The sequence below is a fragment of the Channa argus genome, chromosome 13 (genome assembly GCF_033026475.1).
Source record: "Channa argus isolate prfri chromosome 13, Channa argus male v1.0, whole genome shotgun sequence".
Classification (NCBI taxonomy): domain Eukaryota; kingdom Metazoa; phylum Chordata; class Actinopteri; order Anabantiformes; family Channidae; genus Channa; species Channa argus.
The window spans coordinates 10856613-10879031 of NC_090209.1; the positions used below are offsets into that span (position 1 = coordinate 10856613).

Below are 22419 nucleotides of genomic sequence, written 5' to 3' on the forward strand. Positions count from 1 at the left end.
AGGCGATACAGCGCAAGAATTCCAGTGGGCCCTGCAAACTGTGAATGGATTATTTGATAAGTGATACATTTACAGTCCTGTGTATGCTATGTGAGTCACCGACCATTTTCAGCATATGAATCAGACAGACACAGACAGCCAGAGGCTACAAAAGATGTGTGTACTGTAGTATGTGATTTCACTGATTGAATTAGCTGTGTAACACCTCTACATTTGCTACATTAGTGCTGTTAAAAGAAATTTACCATTGATCAGTTACAGTACATAGTGTTCGTAATCACTCACATAGCCAACCATGCAGTTTCATAAAGGTCTTTTGAACACAAATCACAATCTCTGTTCCTATATCCCAGCAGTGATTTGTCTTCCCAAGGTTTCCATTACTCACTAAATCACCACAGGGTTCCTGAGGCCTGCTCTATTGTCAGCATCAATAAAGGATCAGTGAGCACATAGTGTAATAACAATCTCTTCTTCACAAGTTGTTTGAGTCACTTATTAATATTACACCCACACAATATTACTACACAAAGTTGTCTGATTATGGGTATGTTTTCTTAATAACCCATGCTGTGAAAAAACGGAACAAAACAACACAGGATAAAGTGAGTGAAATTTCAGTATCTACCTTTTAATCCAAATGTTCCAGATATAGAAGGCTGCTCGCCTGTGAATTTCTTGGGGGTTTTCTGCTTCCGTCCTGGCTCAAGAGAAAAACAGAGCAACGGATGGTCAAACACATGCAGTGCAAGCTCACACTGTAATGAGTATATAAAGATCATTACAAAATAATTGTTGTAATCTTACTGTGCTTCATTCGTTCTGGGTCTTCATCAGGGAAAGAGGGGGGGAGGCTGCTTCCCTCACTTTCACTGCCCCCTGCATCAAACGATGTGCTTTGGGACGGGGACTGCTGGGACTGCGGCTGGACTGGCTGGGACTGGTGAATCTGTTGTGAAGGCTGGCTGTTGCTGTGCTGTTTCCTCTCACTTTTCTGGTGGGCCAGCTCTCCGTTTAGAGCGGGCATGGACACCTCTTGGGACTTTTTCACTTTGAAGAACACTGGAGAGGGGGGGCTGTTCTCCATGGGCCTGAATTCACAGACCGAGGGAGGACAGTTTTGGGGAGTCAGCATTATGATGTTACTAACACCATTATATGCATCTCTGTGGGTTGTGATCATAGCTCTAAATCCATGTCACCTTTTCTTAGGGTTGGACTTGACAGAAGTCTTTTGAAGTTTAGGCTGCTCATCCTTAGGCTCCATACTAAACCTGTCTGGGTGGTTCCACAGCTTGTGCTTCTGCAGGCGCACTTTTGTGGCAAACACTGCCTCACAGTAGGGACAGCCATGACTCAGCTTCTCAGCTACGGTGGCCTGATACAAACACAGACATGAGGAGAGGGGATTTAAAGTGAACAAATTCCTCCCTACGCAAAAGAAGATGACAGTATCTGTAACTGGAAGCCTACAGTTGGTTGATCATAGGCTCTTGAAAAAGCCAGATTAATCGCTCATGTATGGTGAATAATTACTTAAAATCTGGAGTGTGACCAGAATAAATTCTCTGGAGCTTTAAACTCTCATTTAAACTAACTTCACAGGCCATTTATCACTGACTATTATGGTATGACCTTGTATTTGACGATTCTCTCCAACGCAAAACAGGCGATCTAAAGCTCGAGCCCCTACCTCTAAAGCGCAAGGTAGAAATAGCCGAATAGCAGGAAAGAGCAGAGGTTAGTGACTCACCCCCTGGCATCGTTGATAGTGGTACTTGACGCCATAGATGCTGGGAAACTCTAACCAGCAGCCTGAACATGGACACTTAACCCTGGAGCGGCGCTTAAACTCTTCCTTCCATTGTACTATCATATGGGCCTGCTCAGGGGTGAGGAAGAGAGATTTGAATACATGCAAGGATTATTGCTATACTGTACTGTACACTGTGCATATTCATGGAGAGCTGCCTCTGTGCGGGAAAAATGAAGCCCACTTCAAACACCCACTCAGTTCAAAGTGAGATACTCACAGGGATGCTTCTTAGTTCCTGCACTTCTGCTTTAGGACGACCTTTCCTCTTCACCTCTGCTGGCTCATCACACAACGGACCTGGCAAAATGAGAGAAATTACCATTTCAGAGTTAGCACAAACTGTTCCCAGCGCTTTATATTCATGGAATAGAAATACAAGGGAGTCATATTCTAGATATGTCTTGATCTTAGCACTTCCAGATTTATTTTGATATAGGGCAACCAGAAAAAAGTCTGAATGTAGTCCAATTAACAGTATAGATTGAAATGAACACATACGATGAAAACAAACAGATGTCTGAAAGAGAAACAGAAAGAGAGAGACGAATGGGTAAAGGCCTTTTGATGACTCAAATAGATGAGCTATAAATCGCTGGTGCCTGTGTGAACTTCTGACACAGCAGACAGCAGACCAACTGCCTCAGCCCTCTTTTTGCTCTCTATTTCTAACTACTGCAATCACACATGCTGCCACTTTCCACTTTTCTCAATCCCTTTCTTCACTTTAACCTCCCATTCTTTCCCCACACTCTTCCCGGTCTTTCTCCATGTCAACTTAATTGGACATGCAGTGCACTGCCTCATTAATGCTGTCTTTCTGCTACAATTAGACCTCTGCATATTGCCTGCACTCTACTTCCTCTCTGCACAGCTACTTGAAAGAGGGAGGGAAGATGGAGAGAGCTGAAGATGAGCATGTGCATGCAGAAGGGGAGGAAGAGGGAGGGTGACAAAAGAAAAAATGGAGAGCAGAGGATGCTGAGGGAGAGAGGAGAGAATTGCAGAGGTGGATGACTTCCTCTTCTGACCAAGCAGAATATTGAATGACAGTGCAGCAGGTACGAGCTGAGGCTGTACTTTAGAATGATATATCTTTACATGTGCACTTAACTCCCCTGCATTAGTCTGGCACGACCAGATAGCGGCAGCAGATACAAAGCAAGCAAGAGACTGGAGCCTATTCTGTCAGATCAGATCAAGGAAATGTCAAACGAAAACTACTTGAAGCAGAGATGATAGAGCTTTGTTTTGAACTGGAATGCAGCAGAGGTCTTGCACAGACTCTTTTGAATCCTAGATATCTTGTCATGCCCATTTGTGGCGGGTCCCAAAGTTGACCAGAGGACTTTTTGTGTGTACCCTGATTATAGAAATGGTTGGAGGATTTCTCATCAAATAAATGAACTGAATTCCCACCTCTCCTGCTTATACAAAAACATCCAGAGATAGCAAAAGAACCGTTCAATCCAAAAACCACACTGTATAAACATTTCTACAGTGCATCCAGAGTATTAACTTTTTTCACATTTTGTAATGTTTTGCAGCCTTATTCCAAAAAGGATCAAATTAATTGTTGTCCTCAAAATTCTACAAAAAATACAGTAAACGACAATGTGAAAGAAGTTTCAAATCTTTGAAGATTTATTAAAAATAAAAACCAAAGTATTCATTGCCTTTGCTTAATACTTTGTTGAAGCACCGTTAGCACCTATTACAGCCTTTTACAGTCTTTTTGACTATGATGCGACAAGCGTGGCAAACCTATTTTTGGGCAGTGTCTCCCATTCTTCTTTGTAGTACCTCTCAAGTTCTATCAAGTTGGATGGGGACCGTCAGTGCACAGCCATATTCAGATCTCTCCAGAGATGTTCAAACAGGTTCAAGTCTGGGCTCTGGCTGGGTCCCTCATGGACATTCACAGAGTTTTCCCGTAGACACTCCTTTGCTCCAACTTCCCACAGGTGGACTCCAATCAAGTTGTAGAAACATCTCAAGGATGAGAAGCGGAAACAGGATGCACCAGAGCTTAATTTTGAGTGTAATGGCTGTACATGGGATGAATGTACATGGAATGTACATGGGATGTACATGGGATTTAAAAAACTTTTTTTTAAAAAATACTTTCTGGACGCAATGTAGGTCAGTCATGTTACTGTGACCCTGTCGGACTCCTACACCCTCCCCTTTGCATTTCGTTTCTTTCCTTTCATTTAGTTGTTTTCTTATTTCATATCAACTTGTACCTTTTCCCTCATTTCTCTTCTCTTTGTTTCCACTCACAAGCACAGACCCAAACACAGCCTGACGGATTATTTGTAATCTTTTACTTCAGACTCACAATAATAAGGTAGAAAGAAACAAGGCCAGGCTGTATAAGAATGGATGAGAAGTAGCTCAGTGTTGATGGAATAGTTCATGACACAAGGTGTAAACACACACATAAAAGCACACACTGATAGACATAAACAAGTACACACACCCATTACCAGTGTGTGTGAGTGTGATTTGTGTGCATGGATATGAGTTAATATTCTCCAGGCGACAGAGCATTTCTCTATTAGCTGTCTGGGTAGCAGCTGGAGAGGTGATGCAGTCAGCGATGCAACTCTTGTGCTAAGGAGGAAATTGAGCATGCATTCTAATTCCTGTCTTGGAAAATAAAGGTCTTGTAAAAGAAAGGCATAATTAATGAATTCTGCTTTTGGGAAAGATCTGTCCTTGTTGCTATGGGAATAGGTCTTAGTTACCATTACCAGAGGCCTCTTTTCAGAAAGCAGAACAATTAAGTCTACATACGGTAGGATACAATGCAAACAGACATTTACACACACAAGCCAAGTCAGCACAGGTGCAAATGCGACTTACAACTTACCGTGAAATACATTATACTACAACCAAATGCTTGTCCTTACTGGGATATCTACTCCTATCTCCTATTATGCATACTTGGATATGGGTAGCAAACTCTGTCACACAGGCTATCTGGTTGCAATCACAACCATTGTCTTGGTATGAAACAATGCAGCTCCATTGTGTCAAATCTAAAGCCCAGTTCTCCGGCACAGGCCAGGAGGATAAAACAGCTGTTCGACTAATGTCAGAGTATGACTCGCTCCCAGCTGTCTGTAACTGTTGCTCCACACTGGTTAGTCATAACTGAGGAGAGCAGAAACGGGGAAAGGAGAGCGGAGGATAGGAGAGAAGAAGAGAGGAGGGGAAAGGAGAGAAGGGGAGACAATAGAAGAGTCAGGACCCAGGAGTGCCGACAGCTGCCTAATGATCTCAAACAACCTCTGAGTTCTTCTAGCTACGCCTGCAACTGCTCCCCCTGAGTGCAAGGGTGCACACATTACTAACAAACACACACAAACCCACGTGCAGGCACGCACGCACGCACACACAAAAGAGTCATTTGTTTTCCTTGACAAACACTCACACAGAAGTCTTTGTTTCTCCACTGTACGGTTTAGACATACTGTAGTTTAGAAAAAAAAAACACATGGAAATACTAACACCATTCACCACTGACACAACTAAAGGAAAAGGAGACGTAATATCAATAATTTTGCAATCTTAAAAGGCAATGGACAGAGAAACTGATACACCTGGATAAAAAAAGAGTAAACACATTGAGGCAGTTACACTGAGTCTAAATATCATGTGATTGTATAAACTTTCCTCATTTAGAATGAGTGTAACCACTGGAGCATCTACTTTATTTTCTTCTTTTTTGCTTTAAAGTGTAGTCTTGTGTTTTTTTTATGTTTTCTTCACAACTCTCCCTCTCTCACATTCTTTATGTTAAAGAGGAGAAAGTCAGCACTGTTTTTCTTCCACAGAAACACACACACACACACACACACACACACACACAATACTACTTTCGTTTTTCCTATGTTATTTTCTTATCCTGTTCTTTAATTTCCTCCCATTTCTAACACACAAACACACACACACACACACATAATATACGCACCTCTTTTTGAAGACATCCCCATAATTCCCTCCCAGTCAGGCCTTATTCCAGACAGTGAGAAAGAGGTGGAGCACCACCAGAGCAGTCTTGCTACCCAGACACTGACTAACTGGAAGAAAATCAGACTCCCTCACTGTGTCCAGCTCTGACTCTCTGACTTTGTTTTTTTCCCCACGATTCTCTCTCTTTCTTTTTGCCCTCCCTCTTTCTCTCTATCTAAGGCCCTTTTCACGTATGAACTACAACAATGTCCAGACAATCTTCTGATCTGATTCTCCTGATATTGTCTGCAGATTTCACACATATAACACACAGTGGGAGACATTCTCACATGGGGAGAGCCTGGCCTGATAATCTCATACATACACTTGTTGACACACATAAACATGTTCCATTTAATTTGCTATGCTACTTATTACCAATATTTACTAATATTTAAGGTTGCAAAGCAACATACAAAGCTTTAATCTGACACATTAACACCTACTCTGAATATTAATCGATTAAACATGTCACAGAGGTCAACCATTCTTCAGTGCATCACTTTGCAAGTGCTACTGGGAAAAACAAATACAATTAGCTTTGTTTTTTGAGTTCAAAAACCCAGGACAACCAATGAAAACTATGTATATTTAAAATATGAGCTGCATTAATTTTCCCTTCTTTTGTTTAATATCTGTGATATTCCATGGTTCCTTCAACATAAAAAACAAATAATTATTAGACATAATGGTCAAATTTCATCAAATTTCATACATTGTTTTGATTAACAACGTGAATAGTGACAGTGTAATTTCTGATACTACCACTGGTACACCAAAATTGCCCATTTCTAAATAATCTGGACAGAGGCTTTTTGTTTAGAGTCTACAGTGTCTGCCCAGATAACTCCGAGATTCATACTAGTCTAAGACTTAGTAACACAAAGACTTTAATCTTCATACTGAATAAGCGGTAATTAGTGCTCATTCTAAGAGGATCGCGTGTCCAAAGTAAAATCTATTTGCGCTGCCTTCACGAATCTGAACTGCGGTCATTTTATGTAAGAGATCAGTCCTCACCACATAGACATGCGGTCAGTCAGTTTACTAGCAGTGTTAAACCACACTTAAATCAGCCAAATCAAAGAAAAGAGCTTGGGCTTAAGATTCCAGCTACATAATCTGGTAACACACAATAACTTGACAGTCTCTTTCATTTCCTGGGGGATGACGCTGACAGGTGAACTGAGAGAAAAGCAATTAAAACACTTTAAAATGTGACGGGCTTGAAAAAACATTAGAAAATAAACACGAATCACTGCACAGTTGTTGCACTAAGGAGTTCTACGCATAAAGAGGCACCCATAAAAGCTGCATGTGTTTACGCAACAGTGTATACAGTACTGCATATGTGAGCCAGACAGACAATGCCTACTCCAGACTGTTTGCAGTGCCCTCCTTATGGACCGTGACTCACCAACTCAGTCTCTCCCATTTCCCTGTCCTCCTTCTCATCTGCCATTCTCAAGCCTGCCAAATAAAGGTGTGACAAAGATGACAAAGGACTCTCCTCAAAACAAGATGAGCATCAGGCTGAGAAAAGCACCAGAAATCAATTTCATCCCAAAGCAAACATCTATAGCTCTTTATCGATTTTATCTTTTACTATTTCACCAATTTGGGAGACTCAAAGCACCAGCAAAGTATATCAAATATGGGATGTGAGAAGAGCAAGGATTAAAGTGGGGGTAGTTGGTGGGAGCAGGGTGATAAGAGCTGTGGGCATGGAACAGAAGATGGCAGGAATAGTGAGGTTGGAGGACCACTGATTCACTGCTGCTGATAATACTCCCTAATAATTGAGCAATGAGAGAAATGAAGAATTTGAGGGAGGATAAAATGGAAAGGAATGAGATGTGTGGAGAATTGGACAACAAACGTACAAGAGAAAGTGTGAGAAAGCTATAGCTAGAGAGCAAAAGCAAGAAATTGCTGCCGAGACAAATATGCAAAATCAGCAGATGGCAGCTGTGGCACTGAAATTAAGGTCCTGGAGTCAGAGTAGTGGACTGTCATTTGAGAATACTGTGTTTGTGTGCTCACATGCATGTGCATGCACACACTGACATGTGAAAAACAACCACATACAAGCAAAGCTTTGTTTAACATTCACACAGAGCCACAAGGATACAACCCTAAACTGCTGCAAACATCAAACCCACTTCCCAATACACAAGGTGCACGCAGAACTCTGGAGTATGCATGCACCTCTTTTTACATAGTGTATGCCCATTGGACAGAGTGTTTCCATCAAAGAGTGAGGATAGTCATGCACATTCCTAGACTATGCCTATTGAAATAATGTTGTTGAACATTTTAGAGCAGCAATGGAGTGAAAATATAAAAACTACTACAACTCTAAAATATTAATATAAAGATACAGAAAAAAATCTGAGCGCAAAAAATAGAAAAACAAAGAGGGAGAAAGTAACCCTCAAGGACCACATCCTTTGCTGCAAGTTGTCTGGTGTGGCAAGGTGACAGCTCAACCACAGCACTCTAGGAAAGCACACGAACTCAATTTGCAGTCTTTGTTTTCAAGTATAAAAGCATAGAGGGATTTCAGGAAAAAAAACAGCTCAGCCAGACAGTATTTCTACATAGTTACATCATCCAAAGACTCTAACAGGAAAATTAATTGATCAGCATGTGAACTCATCATACAACAAGATTTAACAGTTTAAACTTGGACAAAGAATGAAAAAATTAAAAAGGGACCAGAATGACAAGGGTAGACAGTGTAATACTGGTACTGGTTATCTGAAGACCATGCTGTGTACAGTGGGCATAGATTGACCTCCACAGGAAGCCTCATTTATCGATGCCTTTGTTTCCCTAAACCGAGGCTCACGGTACTCCAGGGATTCACAAGCTTGCACTAGGCTTATTATGATTAGCACTGTAGCATTTCTCCTTATCATTACATACCAAAAGTCACTGATTAGTAGCAAGCTAAAGAGGACAATTTGAAAGTATTTTCAAGTAGATACATTTGGTTTTTTGCTAGAGGAACTTTTGCGAGTAGATAGATTTCTGCTTTAGCCTCATTTACATCTGAGCAAATCCACCCATCCATTATCTGTCACCGCTTATCCCATTTGGGTCGCAGGAGGGCTGGAGCTTATCCCAGCTGTCATCAGGTGAGAGGTGGGGTACACCCTGGACAGGTCGCCAGTCTATCTCAAGGCCACAGAGAGACATACGCAGACAACCATTTGCACTCACATTCACATCTACGGGCAATATAAGATTCACCAATTAACCTAACATGCTTATTTTTGGACTTTGGGAGGAAACCTGAGAACCAGGAGGAAACCCATGCAAGCAACAGGAGAACATAAAGTCAACTACACACATAAAGGCTACGGCCTGCCAGGGCGCAAACCCACAACCGTCTAGCTGGGAGGTGGCAGCGCTAACAATTCTACCACCATGCTGCCCTCAGAGCAAATCATAACCAACAAAAGATATATTTTGCTATTTAGAATTTATTTATCATTTGAAAAAAAAACATTCAAAATTCACATGCATTTCTCACATAAAGCAGAGCATAATTTAGATAATGTATTACAATATGTTCTGCATGTCTTTTCAGTAGTCTTGTTCTTTCCGCCTAGGGCTGCTGGTTCTCAGAAAATCTTCAAACCATAATGACTTTAAACTTAGTGCACTGGCAACGTTACTAAGCCTCTCTAAAGGCTAGGGAAACCCCTGGTCATGCTCCAGATAAGAGCACCTTTCTAGCCAAACAAGAATATTCTTTGACTACAACATAGTGGAACGTTGATTCTTATCTTGTGTAATCAAGTTGTGCTGGAAATTGTCCCTAACGACTAACTGAACAAAACACTCTCCTTAGCACTGACTTTACCCATCAAAAACACTGATTTAACTGCTTTACTGGTATCTGAGAAGCTTTACTGTACTTTACAGAGAGTAAAAGCAGATCAACTGTGGGAATATAAAACAAAACAGGAAGGCAGAAACTGCGGAGTCACATTACATAAAAAAGTCCCCTAAAGACCAGAACCAAGATATCATCTATGATAACATCACCTGGACACACACAGTCAAACTCAGAATAATCATCATTATCCAACAGTGAACTTCAGTGTGTAACTCTCAATTTTAGCTTTTAATCTCAAAACGACACCAGCACCACCACCAACTTTGCACCGACTGATTTATATACACTATACACATCTTGTTTATTGAGCAATAAATTGTAAAAATCAATCAAACATGAAAATCTGAGAGGCTACAGAAAAAGAGCTGTCATTCAAACACACCGCCTTCTGCTACAATAAACTCTTTAAGAGCAAAGACATTCAGCCAAGAGCAATGAGGAGTTGGAGAGTTGCTATACTGCTAACAAATGATAAGATTATGCAGATAACTGTAACCTGCCATAAATGTAAAGAACTTCAATAAATGGCTTTGATACATCATGTGCCTCTTGTTGCCTGTCATGCAAAACCAAACTATGGGTCTGAATATTGACATGAAAAGCAAACAAACCAAAGTACCTAGTCTAGCACTTGTGTTTTGTGTATGTGGAAATGAGAGGCTATTTTGTAGCAACCAAAACAACTGGGTCATGTTAGAGCAGCCCCAGTTTTCCACGACTGCCTGAGTCTATTAACAAAGTCATGATGAGCTCTTGGTTATTGGATTGAAACATAATTCCCCAGTCCCACTTTCTCCTTCCAAAATCTTCCATCTCTATCCAGATGGCTTGGGGTTTCACTCATGTCAGTGCTTGGCAATGCTTGTTTGTTTTGGTTTTCTCACTGTAAGGCACTGTAAGGCAGTGATGCTCTAGTTTCCAGGCCTTTCTGTGCTGAGAAGAGTACAATTACTCAATGGAATATTGAGATAAACATTCATAAATACAATAGCAATCACCTCTTGTGTTACTATACCATGTTGTATGCAAACAATAGCTACTCTTTACACTGCATTACAACACAAAATATCCTGGAATCAGTCCAGAAGCAAACCTGGTTCACAAAAACAGAAGCTACCCCAATTTCCACATTTAAAACAATCTGTGAAGAAACACAGCATAGCTGTAAACTCACAAACTGTTTCCATTCAACAAAGTGCAGCGGCACATCACTCACTATGTTTGTTGTTGTTTTCAGGCCCTGGCGTATTTTTGATAGACTCCTGGGGATGCCCATGCTTGGGGTTACGGCTCCTTGGCAGCCCTGCGGAGGACAGTTTCCCAAGCCTGGGGCCACTTGGGCTCTCCATGCCTGCAAAGGAAGATGAGAGGGTACAAAAACACAGGAGAATTAGCTAGCTAGAGGCAATATTTGGATGCTTTTGGAGGCTCATTTTTCCTGTTCCATTGCTTGTCAAAGCATTATGAGCTACATCCATTGCATCAATAGCTTGTGATGATATTGTCTCCTTGTTCTACGATGCACTCTCTTCATGTTGGACATCAATGCTACTAGACTGAAGATTATCTAAGTGGAAGCACACACATCTGCAGTTGTAGTGCGACCTTCCATGTTTCATTTCAAAATCAATACACTAACGTATACCCGAAGTCCATGCTCTACCCATTAGACAAAAGGTGAATCAAAGTGAGGTGGACAGTAAAGATATCCTTTCCTGAGCAGCCCTTCTTATTTCTTTATTATAAACACCAGTCATGCATCGGGTCACATTGGAAGCTGAAAAGATTTTTTGGTTTAAATAAAGGTTAATCCTTATTGGTTGTCTGCTAGATAATTATACAGCATAGTTCACCATCATCATCCTCCATAGTAACCCTATATGCCAGTTTCAGGTTCTCAGTGCTGAACCCTCATTCCCCATCTGCATGGGACAGTCTAATGGATGAAGATGGACAATCACTAATTATGCTAAGTGGGACTGATTATGATCCAACATGCTTTCTCTTAGCACAAATTCATGTCACTGTCCTAATGAATTGCAACAGCACACAAAGGGTCAACTCAAAGGAGGCCACTCAGTGTCTGTTTACATGCCATTCCATTCACTTTGCTTTGAATGATGATCGACGGCTCATCAGTCAGTGTTAAAATATATACTCAGTTTTTTCTACGTTGTTAAGAAGTTAAAATGTGCGGTGAGCTTGCACAGTTGCAGAAATACTGCACACATCAACACTACACACCTTCCTTTTCCTGTAAGATGTGTCAAGAGTGTGAAGAGTGTAGAATTTCACTACTTAAAATAAACAGATCTAGTGAGAAAGTCGAAAAGATTACAGACTGCAAAATTATAGCTGGTGAAAAATTATTAGATCACATTGATATACTCTAAAAACATTAGTGAGCACGTTTTGTGAAAAATGCATTTTCATTTTTTAGTTCTGTCTTGTTCTAAATGGGTCATACATTTAATTAGAACGAATCTTTTTAAGATTTGCTGACATGTGAGCAGCATTGCATGAAAAAAAAATAGCCCTGCATCTGCTGTTTTCATAAATGAGAATTCTACAAGTAAACGACAGCAATACATTACCATGCATGTGGCTAGACACAACACAACCTGGTGAGACCCCCCTCACTTCTCCACACACAATCTGCTGACAAACCACAATGAAAATAAGTATTTTAGCTCCCGCACGTGGCACACTGCCATGCTGTGTAACAACTACAACAAGGTTACAGAGTTGCCCATTTGTGAGTCCACTTTCTTCACCCCCTGGTCGGCCACACCTACCTGGACTGTCGGGGAGTCACCCAGCACCAGGGGCCGGGTGGCCTCGGGTCACCCACGTGAGGAAGGAGGTGGGGGCAGTGGGGGCAGAGGGGCAGGAGACAGGCACCTAAGTAGGCGTTTTTCCACCAATGTTATGTTACATGGCAATCACACCTGCTGTACCTCCACGACCGGTTAGACTGGGGTTGAGGGGCCTGGAAGGAAACGGACAGTCGTCACCGTCGTCCTGTCCCCCCCCCCCCCAACACACACTCTGCAGACGACGACGAGGTGGTCAAAAAAAATAGCAGGTCAGGAGAGGAGAAACGACAATTTCGTCTGTTCATGAAAAGAAATCCTGGACACTTTCACCTTATTCCCAGTTTCCAATTGCCTTGCCCCCCTCCTCCTTCCCTGCGTTAATATGTAGCCTATACCACGCGGCACTTCTTCAACCTCTGTCTTCTCGTGAAACGCTCCACAAATATTAGGAATAGCTCAGAAAAACACATAGGTCCCAGGCTCCTTGAGGAAAAAATATTAGAATACAGGATGGTTTATATAGGCAGTGAAGCAAAATGGCGACTTTATTACGAAGGAGGAGTAAAAAAAAAAAAAAATCCTTGCGCTGGCTGGAGCTAAAGGGAGGCACAAAAATATGTTTAGTGCAGTAATTTCGACGGCTGCAATACAGTTGGTTAGAGTAAAAGAAAACGAAGCGAGGGAAAAGCAGCAGAAACGCCAAATCTCGGTCGGTTTTCGTACACTCCTCGGCTCCTTACCCCGGGATTATTTCGCTTTTTTATACGGATAATATCTCGGCGGCCGTGTACAGTATTACAGTAGTGTGTGTTGGGTCATGCGCGTATCCACTCCACCTTTGACAGTTGCAACTACAGTCTTCAGGCAACTTGCAAACTCTCGCGTTATTATTATCTATATCTATATCAGATTAATTCTGGGGGATTTCGCTTTTAAGAAACTCGCTGCATTACCGGCTCGTGCTGCTCTTCCGACGTGACGGCGCTCGTTACTGACGAAAAAAGGGGCCACGGCTTAAATTCCTCATATCAACCCTGGCGAAGTAGTTGAATCTGCCCGTGCGTCCTCCAGCCTGTCGCACCTAAAGAGCCCAGGCCGGGAAAATGATTACGGTCCGGTCTGTGGTGGGCTACTGTGGTTGTCATTTCTGTACTGTAGGCCGGTGCACTAGTCAGTCACTGCAAGTAGCTCTCTCCAAAAAAATAAAAACATTAAAAATAAAAAAACCCACACACACATTGAAATCACTAATGCATCTTAAATGTTCTAAATCTACTGTGTTATAAACAAAAAGCTATGCATATGACAGCGGAACAAGAATGTGTTATGCACTGCTGCCATAAACTAAGCTTTTATTAAAAACTGCCTTACAGTGCCAAAATTCAAGGTCAGTATTAAGAAAAAACGCCATCAGTCCTACTGATGTTAATATCAGCTAAACAACACTGACGAATTTTTAATTGCTGTAGCTGAACACTGGCTATAGGCTGCATATGCACTGCTGGTCTTACTCCATTTATCTGAGCTAGTAATAAATGTGTCACTAATGACATCTTGTTTGTATCAGAACTCACAGAGTGAATAATTCACTGCCACCTCAGTCTGTTTCAGTGAAACAACAGAAACTCTGTTTGATTGGTGCCAGTACTCATGACCTAAAATTTCCTATTAATGGAAATCATCCGAAACCATGATGTAATGGATGTGTAAATGATGTTTTGAGCATTGCCACTGGAGGGCAGGAGAACCCAATTTACTACTTCGTAATGTAGAACTTAAATAAACTAAGATCTCTAATGTTTTATATGTATTACTTTTAAAGAGAGAGTGGGGGTGGGGGGATTAGCTACAACGTTTTCTTTCACAGAAACGTCTTGTTCCAAATAGCTGCATACATAAACACAAAAGTGGTAATTGATGTAAACCTGCACCCTACCTCTTACTAAATGACATCTGCACCAGTGCCCCCTATGACCCTTCACAGGATAAGCTGTTTAGATGGATGGCTAGATGGGTGGATGCCACAGTTACATTATTTATTAGATAACAATTTTATATAATATTATTAATATGTTTTATTATTATTTTTATGGTCCTCAAATTAATGCTTAAATGTTTCAACTGTCAAGCGATTTCACACCTTTTATGTCAATGATTTCCGATCCCAAGCTGTACAGTGCCGGTCCAAGCCCGGTAGAAATTGAAGCGGGTCGCGCCAGGAAACTGTGCCAAATCAACATGCGGACAATGATACGCTGTGGCGACCCTGAACTCACGGGATAAGCCGAAAGGACAAAAAAAAAAAAAAGTCTGCATACGTCTTCCACTAGGTGGCAGTGTGGCTTTGCAATTTGTCAGGAGTGGCTCCATGTGAAAACCTGGGCCCTGAAGTATGATTGTCAACTTGTACTTGTAGTTGGTTTTCAAGGCAAAGCCAAGTTAGTACAAACACAGTACTATAATCGCTGAAATAGTCAGCTGGTTAATAGGCCTGAGCAGTAGTTTCTCTGGCTCAGCTAAGAGACAGCTGTTATTCCCTTACACACTTCAGCTGATAAGGTTAAATCTTCTTTCTGTTCTCTGTAATGTCTAATGATATGCAGTTCACACAGGGTCTTGTTTGACCTGTGATTAGTCCATTTACAATGGCAGTGATTTATGTTCCCATGCCTCCTCTGCTGAGTGAGCAAAAGGCTACTTAATGGTTTTTAAAACTAGCCAGTTCAGTCTGTGCCCTAAAAGGGTCTTGAAGAGTCCATCCAACAGATGATTGTGTTATTTATCCTTTAACCTTTCCATTCAAGTTGAGCGCACATGCATTTCTTTATCCCATCATGGTTTGTAGTGGCATACTGAATTTTAACACTTGGATGCTGGCCAGAAAAATTACCGTCAGCTGTTTGGGCCACTGGGCAACTCCACTTGCACAGCTGCTAAAGGGCTTCTCAACAGTTGCTGATCAGATAGGACAGAGAGTCTTTCATTCAATTTTAGTGCTGTCAGAGAACTGAGATCTATCTGATCAAAGCCACAAGCAGATAGCAATAAACAAGCTGCATCAAGAGTCTCAGCTTTGGGATGTTTCAGAGAATAATGATGAAAGACAAGCTTTCAATAGTGAATCAGTGAATCACCCAATTTTTAACTTCACAGAAAGAAAGACACTTAACAGTAAACAGCAGCCAATTAGCTGCACCATCCAACCATCTGCTCCATGGAGTTATTCTCGGTCGGGGTTGAGAAGGCCACTGCTCACTGAATCTGTTTATCATACATGTGCCTTGTTATTAACAGGTGAGATGCTTCGTGTCTCTCAGTAATTGGATCCCAGTGTGTGTGTGTGAGAGAGAGAGAGAGAGAACGCAAGAGAGATAGCAGGAGACAGAGACAAAGTATGTGTTTCTGTAGGCAGACAGCATTGTTTTGCATTCACAAAATTCAAATTCGTGATTCATGGGCCTATGATGGTCAAAGGTGCAAGTCTGACACACAGTTATTTGTGACAAAGGTAATGTTCAGTAACTATAAATCAGACTTTTTATTTGGTCTCCGATTAGCTATATGTTCACCTTGTTGATTCTTATATGCAGGGAATGTGTATGTATAAAGACACAATGACTAAATTGGTGTGACAAGGGAGCAAAGAACTGAACAAACAGCTGAAAGTGGTAGAGAAGTAAACAAGTCTGTGAGAAAGAGAAACACGAATCCACAGGACCTGTGCTTTGCCACATTTCTTGGTTATAGCCAGAAAAGGGTACCCAGGAGCACTTTGGGGATTTGAGGAGAGAGCCACTGAGGTGAACCACGTTTGTGCTACTTAAATCAAAGCTGTGTTTTGGTGTGTGTGGGTGTGTACAAGAAATTAAATTAGCTGGTCAGGACTGTATGTGTTACAGAAATTAAATGTACACAGGAAATGAGTGATCTTATAGTGTTCCTGGATGCTCAAACAATACGTCAAAGACAAAGTCTTGTTTGATCCAACAGGAGATAACATGGTCATCCACTAGTTATGGGGTTGGTAGTTAGATCCCTGTTTTCTCGAGCTGTCTGTAGTTCTACCTCAACAGTACAGGTAGAAAGTGCTATGCATTTACTTGATGCTTGACTAGCCAAAAAAAGGATTCACTGATTCTGAAACATTTGCAATTAAAATTACAAACATTGTTTTACCACTTAAAATGTGTAAATGGGAAAACAATTTGGCACCTGTTCCACAACGTATTGTCGAGATAAATTAGAATTGACCTTTTGTTTTTTGAGGCATGCCGTAAATTGAGCAGGGATTTAGATCTTATATTTAGTTGTCATTTACAGTAAATTTGATATCTTGCTAAATTCACATTGTTGAGATGTAGTGTGTATTATTATATTCTGTTGAAATAAAGACCAACACTTGATCTCATTTAGTTTATTCTAAAAAGAAAGCTTTCATTATCTTCCAAAGCAAATGTTTCCATATCTATAAAGCAGATACAATTTTTCCTTTGTTGCATTTTAATTCATCAGTCATGTGAAGTAAACAAAAGGTGTCAGTATTTACAGTACATCAGGTATTCCAAAAATAATACAGTGTGTTGTTCCCCTTGTAACAGTCAGTTACTTACATTAAAGATTTCTTCTCGAAAAACACAAGGACGGATGTTCAAAAGGATTTTATTTGTTGTCAGTTTATTCACTGATTTATTTATCTATTTATTAATGGGATATAAATATTTTCTTCATACTAAGCTGTCAAAGGGGCTCCATTCAGTCACACTGGGAATCTTACATCTGGATAGCAGTTACAGTGTCTCGACTTGTGAGCATTTGAAATCACAGTGTCACATATGAAACAGAAATTGGTTGGAATGAAACAGAGGCTCATCCTTTCAAATCTGTGTGTGATAGATGGGATACAGTACACAGTATACCACACACGTAGAACAGAAGCTATGGCAGTGGCAAATGCTACCACTGTAACAGGCAATAGTCTGTATTTATCTCTGCAGACACTCATTTTTGTGGATCTCAAATCTTTAAAAAAAAACGTAATATTTATCCCAGATAGTGCTATTCCTTTTCACCTGTTACAATTTATATTATTGCTTTAAGAAGCATAGACTTTACACTAACTCTATGTACTCTGGATCCATTCCATTATTAAAATACTAAGGTACTGTTACGGTATACACAGATTAAATTGTTTGTTATTCTACTGCTCACACTCTGTATATATACAGTATATATTCCTAATTTCTCAGTGCCATACTGCAGATAAGTCACAATACAGATTACAAATTACAAAAGACTTTTGTGGGAATAACATTCAGTTGAAGGTGTCGTTGTTAATTCTACAAACCTGCAATTCCAAAACTAAAGTCCTGAGAGGAAAATGTAACTTATGAGTGAGAAATTGATTATCGTCATCACGCAAATGCAGTTAAGAGCAGCTCTCACTCCTCTTAAATAGACTTGAGGTTACAGCTTCAAAGAGAGCTTGCCTTGAGATTCACTTGTGAAATGTTGACACTGTATGTAAATATGTGTTTAATTCAAGCAAGTATCTATTGAATGTTAAATGAAAAAATGTTACCAAAGAATGACTAATCTGATGATCTCAACCAGCAGGGTGAGCCGAGGAAAAAATGTATATCTTGTTGGGCACACATAAAGCTAATGTCAAAGATAAACCTGTGTGTGTTTCTGTTGAAATTGACAGTTAATCCAGTCTGAATGAGGCAGAAAGCCAAAAGAAGATATGCAGTGATCGAGCATATACCAGTGATAGGCCTACATCATCAGGGGTGTGAATCTTACATCTTATCACTATGTTACAGTGGGCAAGTCTTGAGCTAGTTCTGTCTCTGTCTCGGTGTTTGTAAACCAGATTGGCTGGGTTGAATGAGGATGGTCCAGACTGGTTGGCGTGTAGACTATAGGCTCGTCCTCTTTCCTTTCACTCATTGATTCTCCGCTCACATATCTGAAGACGGCAGCTCTTCCATGGCTCCTAGAGACGTACTGTGACAGGGGATGAAGGAAGGGACTGCCAAATGTACCCAGGGATGAACTAAGAGAAGTTTCCAAAGGATGCTGCAAAAAGACAGAAAGAGTGGGGAGGGTTACATAATTAGGATTCACAAGGATTAAAAAGAGCAGAGGATAGTTTGCTATTGTATCACGCACTATTTTAAAATAAAAAGAAATCAATTTCTGTTAATGCATCATGACACTTTTTATCCTCTGTTCCTTGATAACACATCGATCTTATAAGGGCCTTTTCAAAGCTCAAGTATTGGGTTCATAACCCTTGTGGTGACACTTCACCACCCTCTAGACTCTACTGAATTATCGAGTAACCAGGGTGTGCTCTCTCTTCTTGTAACACACTGCAATCAATCACAAAGCCACAACCTTTATAACATAGTTTAAAAACTGGGTGACTGAATAAGTAATAGCATAATGGCAGTGCATGACAATTTCTGCAATGACACTAATGTAGATAGGGGTAAAAAAAGGCCAAACAATTTGTGTACATATTTGTACTATATTATTATATAGTGATGTTTCCATATATACTGTGGAGAAAGCAGGTATATATATATATATATATAACAAAATTATGACATTTGGTGAATCAATATGCAATAAAAAAATAAGCCTTTTGTCTCAATGTCATAGTGTCTGTTTCCTCTCTCTCTTGGTTTGAAACAACAGTTGCAACCAGGTGGTTTCCCTGACAACTAGCCAGTTTGTTCCATCCTAAAATGACACCAGTGTCAGTGGGAAGGCAGACTTTCCTCTACCAGACGGTCCTGCCCTAAAGTCCTTCTCTCCTGATAACCAAGGAAAATGCACCACCTGTCTCTAACCACAGACAGATGTAACATGGCACTGGAGTGAGCCTGAACCAGGTAATGATACCACGAGAAAGAAGGATGAAGAGGCAACAATCTGACAAGAATCTTGAGGAGACAGTGATAACCACCCCTCTGAGAGAAATGATTTTAAGCGAAGTAGATGGGAAGATGGGATGGAACAGCAACTGAGCAAAATGTGTGCTGAAGAGACTTGACATGTTCCTCTGTTTCCTCTGTCTTGCACAAAGTTTCATTCACATTCTAATGCAGAACCACAGTTCAGCTGACAGGCACCATATGGAGTCCTGAATAAAGAACAACATCACAGGAGAGATTCAGAGCTACAAGGTTACAGAGACGGTCTCCCAGAGCAACCAAAGTGCTGCCAACAACAGATCTTGTAGCAGTGGGTTAAAGTTTAAGGGTTGTATTGAGGTTATTTGCAACGTTGTTTCATTCAGTTAATCACTTCTGAGAATCTGAAACATAGCAGATGACTACACACAATTGCCAAATCTGATCAAAATTGGATGTGTTGAGAAGGAAGGAGAAACAGTTTATTATAGGGATATACCAACAACTAGAGGGAGAAAAGAAGAGGGAGGGCAGGCCCCTCATCGGGCTCTGATCTAAATCCTCCTTCCAAAAGCTTCAAACAGGTTCACTGTACCCTGACAGAGACACGGGTTTGGAAGACTTCATCCTTACCTTTCCCAGACTATGCATAGCCTGCCAAAAATATGAAGATGAACTACAAAATACACGATTCATGCCCACAAAGAATAAAGCGGCAGTAGCTTTCCCTGCCACAAAGGGGTTATGTAAAAAAACACATAAACAGCAGACGGGGAAATAATGCAATGGAAAGTATAGCAGTGAAAGTTGTGCCAGTGCCTGGGCTTATATACTGTATACTTCTGTATTTGCATTAACTTTGAAGTCCAGATTTAAATTTTTACACTGTTAGTGTCAGTTTTCAACTGTTAGTGGTTGAATTCACTTTGTTTTCTAACAATGAACATAGCAGAAGTTCTGTCTAAAGTTTAAAAGTGGTGCAGCAATAGGAATATAAGTTTTGAGGTTCCGACACTCACCCCCTGCAAATGGTCTGCACTTATATAAATGGTCTGCACTTATATAGCGCTTTTCTACCTATTGGCACTCAAAGCGCTTTACACTGCTTCTTATTTACCCATTCGCACTCACACTCATACACCGATGGGGGAGCTGCTATGCAGCTGGCCAACACTCACCGGGAGCAACTAAGTTGGGGTTCAGTGTCTTGCTCAAAGACACTTCGACATGTGACCAGAGGAGCCGTGGATTGAACCAACAATTGTGAGATTGGTGGACAACCGCTTTACCTTCCTGTGCCACAGTCGCCCATACTGCAGATACGAGAGTTGGTGGAAAAAGTGTGCAGATTCAAAACTTTTGTGAATTCAGTTTACTACTGTAGAAATTTAACTCCATGTAATTAATAATGCTTTGGCAAAAATATGACCACCAAGATATAACTGACCAAATGTATAGAGGACAGAGATGGGGATTATGCTGCAGTAGTAGTTTATTAAACGTTTTTATTCTTATTTCCACCTTGAAACTAACTGTGATTGTTGAAACCCATGTAATATCACAAGAATCCAGTCTATACTTTTATGCTCAGTGAAGGACAAGAAAAGGGATAAATGCTCCAAAATGTATGTATCTAATATCTTATGTGTTAAATTTCTCATTAATCAGTTTGATGAATGAAAATTAATCATTACTTTTTTTCTCAGCATTTTATATGAAAAATATTTGTGTGTACTTTTTTAAATAATTGCACAGTTGTGGAGAAATGTCATTTTTAGTGTGTAAATAAATGTGATTCAGAGCTTGTGCTTAATGTTTGTTTATCCTTCCCTATTCCTCCACTGTCGGGTGTCTGTAGCTATAATCTGATTCACGTTCTTTGGACCTACAAAGTGTTAGATGTGGTGTGCTATGTAAAACATCCAATTCATAATTATAGATCCATTCATGTATTCAGTGGTAGTGCTATAGAAGTCAGCGAGAACTATCCAGAAGAAAACATATTCAGAAGCGACATAAATAAATAAATAAATCAAATACATCTATTCTCTCTGAACGTTGTCAGGCCTTGAAGAGTTCATCCACTTAAGAGTGGTGGCTCAGAGCATTGGGTTGGTATGCAGAAGGCTGTGGGATCAAATCCCACCCCGCCAGGCATGGCCTTGCTGGTCCAGATCCCAGATAAAATGGGAGGGTTGCTACAGGAAGGGCATCCATTTTTTTTTCTTTCTGAGAACAGAGTGAACCAAACCAATAAAGTTTTTCACCTGAAAACCAAAAGAATGAGCTGAAAGGAGCTTAAAAGTTGTGATTGAAAACACAAAAACTTTGACTATACCCACTTTTACATGGTGGCAAGATAGAGATCACCTTCAAATTGACATCCACATTCACATTTTCCATGGATTCCATAAAACCAAAAAATATCACTCTTTCAATCATAGAAAAGTTTTTAAAAAACATTTTCTCACATTTTTTCCTGTGTGGATAATGCACAATGTGATCCCATGTAGAGTGTGAAATGTTATTATGGTGCTTTGAGCAAGTGAGCCTGTCACAGACAGATTAGCATGGAGCAGAATGCCAATGAATAAATGTGACATCAGACCAAGCTTTCTTCCACTATCCATGTCCCTTCATTAACCTTTTTACACGTCTCATTTCTTTATCTCTCATCTGTCATTTTCATTCCCAGTATTTTTCTCTATCTCTTAAGCATCTCACCTCCCCTTGCAGCTCTCTGTCCTTCTCTTTGTTGCACGTTATTCTCCACTTTCTCCCCCTTCACCATATTTAAATGTTAATCCTCGGGATTCTGTGCTCTTTTCTGTCATTTGTCCTTATAATTCCACATCACATCTCTGTATTTTATGTTAAGGTTTAACAAGCACTGAAGCAAGCACTTAAATAATGCTGATGTGAATAATCTGAGAGCCTTGTTGG

At 40.5% G+C, this 22419-nt stretch overlaps 2 protein-coding genes across 12 annotated transcripts in view; both read right to left on the bottom strand.

Annotated features, from left to right (window-relative positions):
- The window catches only part of uckl1b (uridine-cytidine kinase 1-like 1b), a 40994-nt gene extending 27267 nt beyond the window's left edge, over positions 1-13727 (bottom strand). For 2 of the 11 annotated variants that reach the window (XM_067528044.1, XM_067528041.1), the window contains exons 1-7: positions 12335-12512; positions 10957-11091; positions 2034-2113; positions 1754-1882; positions 1203-1378; positions 808-1091; positions 629-700 (exon numbers count right to left, since the gene is read on the bottom strand). In XM_067528044.1, coding sequence (XP_067384145.1) covers positions 629-700; positions 808-1091; positions 1203-1378; positions 1754-1882; positions 2034-2113; positions 10957-11091; positions 12335-12341 — 883 coding nt within the window. In that variant the 5' untranslated portion in view covers positions 12342-12512. Of the gene's footprint in view, positions 1-628; positions 701-807; positions 1092-1202; positions 1379-1753; positions 1883-2033; positions 2114-3616; positions 3636-5792; positions 5947-10956; positions 11092-12334; positions 12516-12535; positions 12730-13509 lie in introns of those variants that run through there. The other 9 variants (XM_067528036.1, XM_067528037.1, XM_067528035.1 and 6 more) reach the window with 9 other exon arrangements.
- Positions 13728-16963: 3236 nt separating this feature from the next.
- samd10b (sterile alpha motif domain containing 10b) overlaps positions 16964-22419 on the bottom strand; it is a 43745-nt gene continuing 38289 nt past the window's right edge. Inside the window, exon 5 of the mRNA XM_067528469.1 lies at positions 16964-18634. Coding sequence (XP_067384570.1) covers positions 18612-18634 — 23 coding nt within the window. The 3' untranslated portion in view covers positions 16964-18611. The remainder of the gene's footprint in view (positions 18635-22419) is intronic.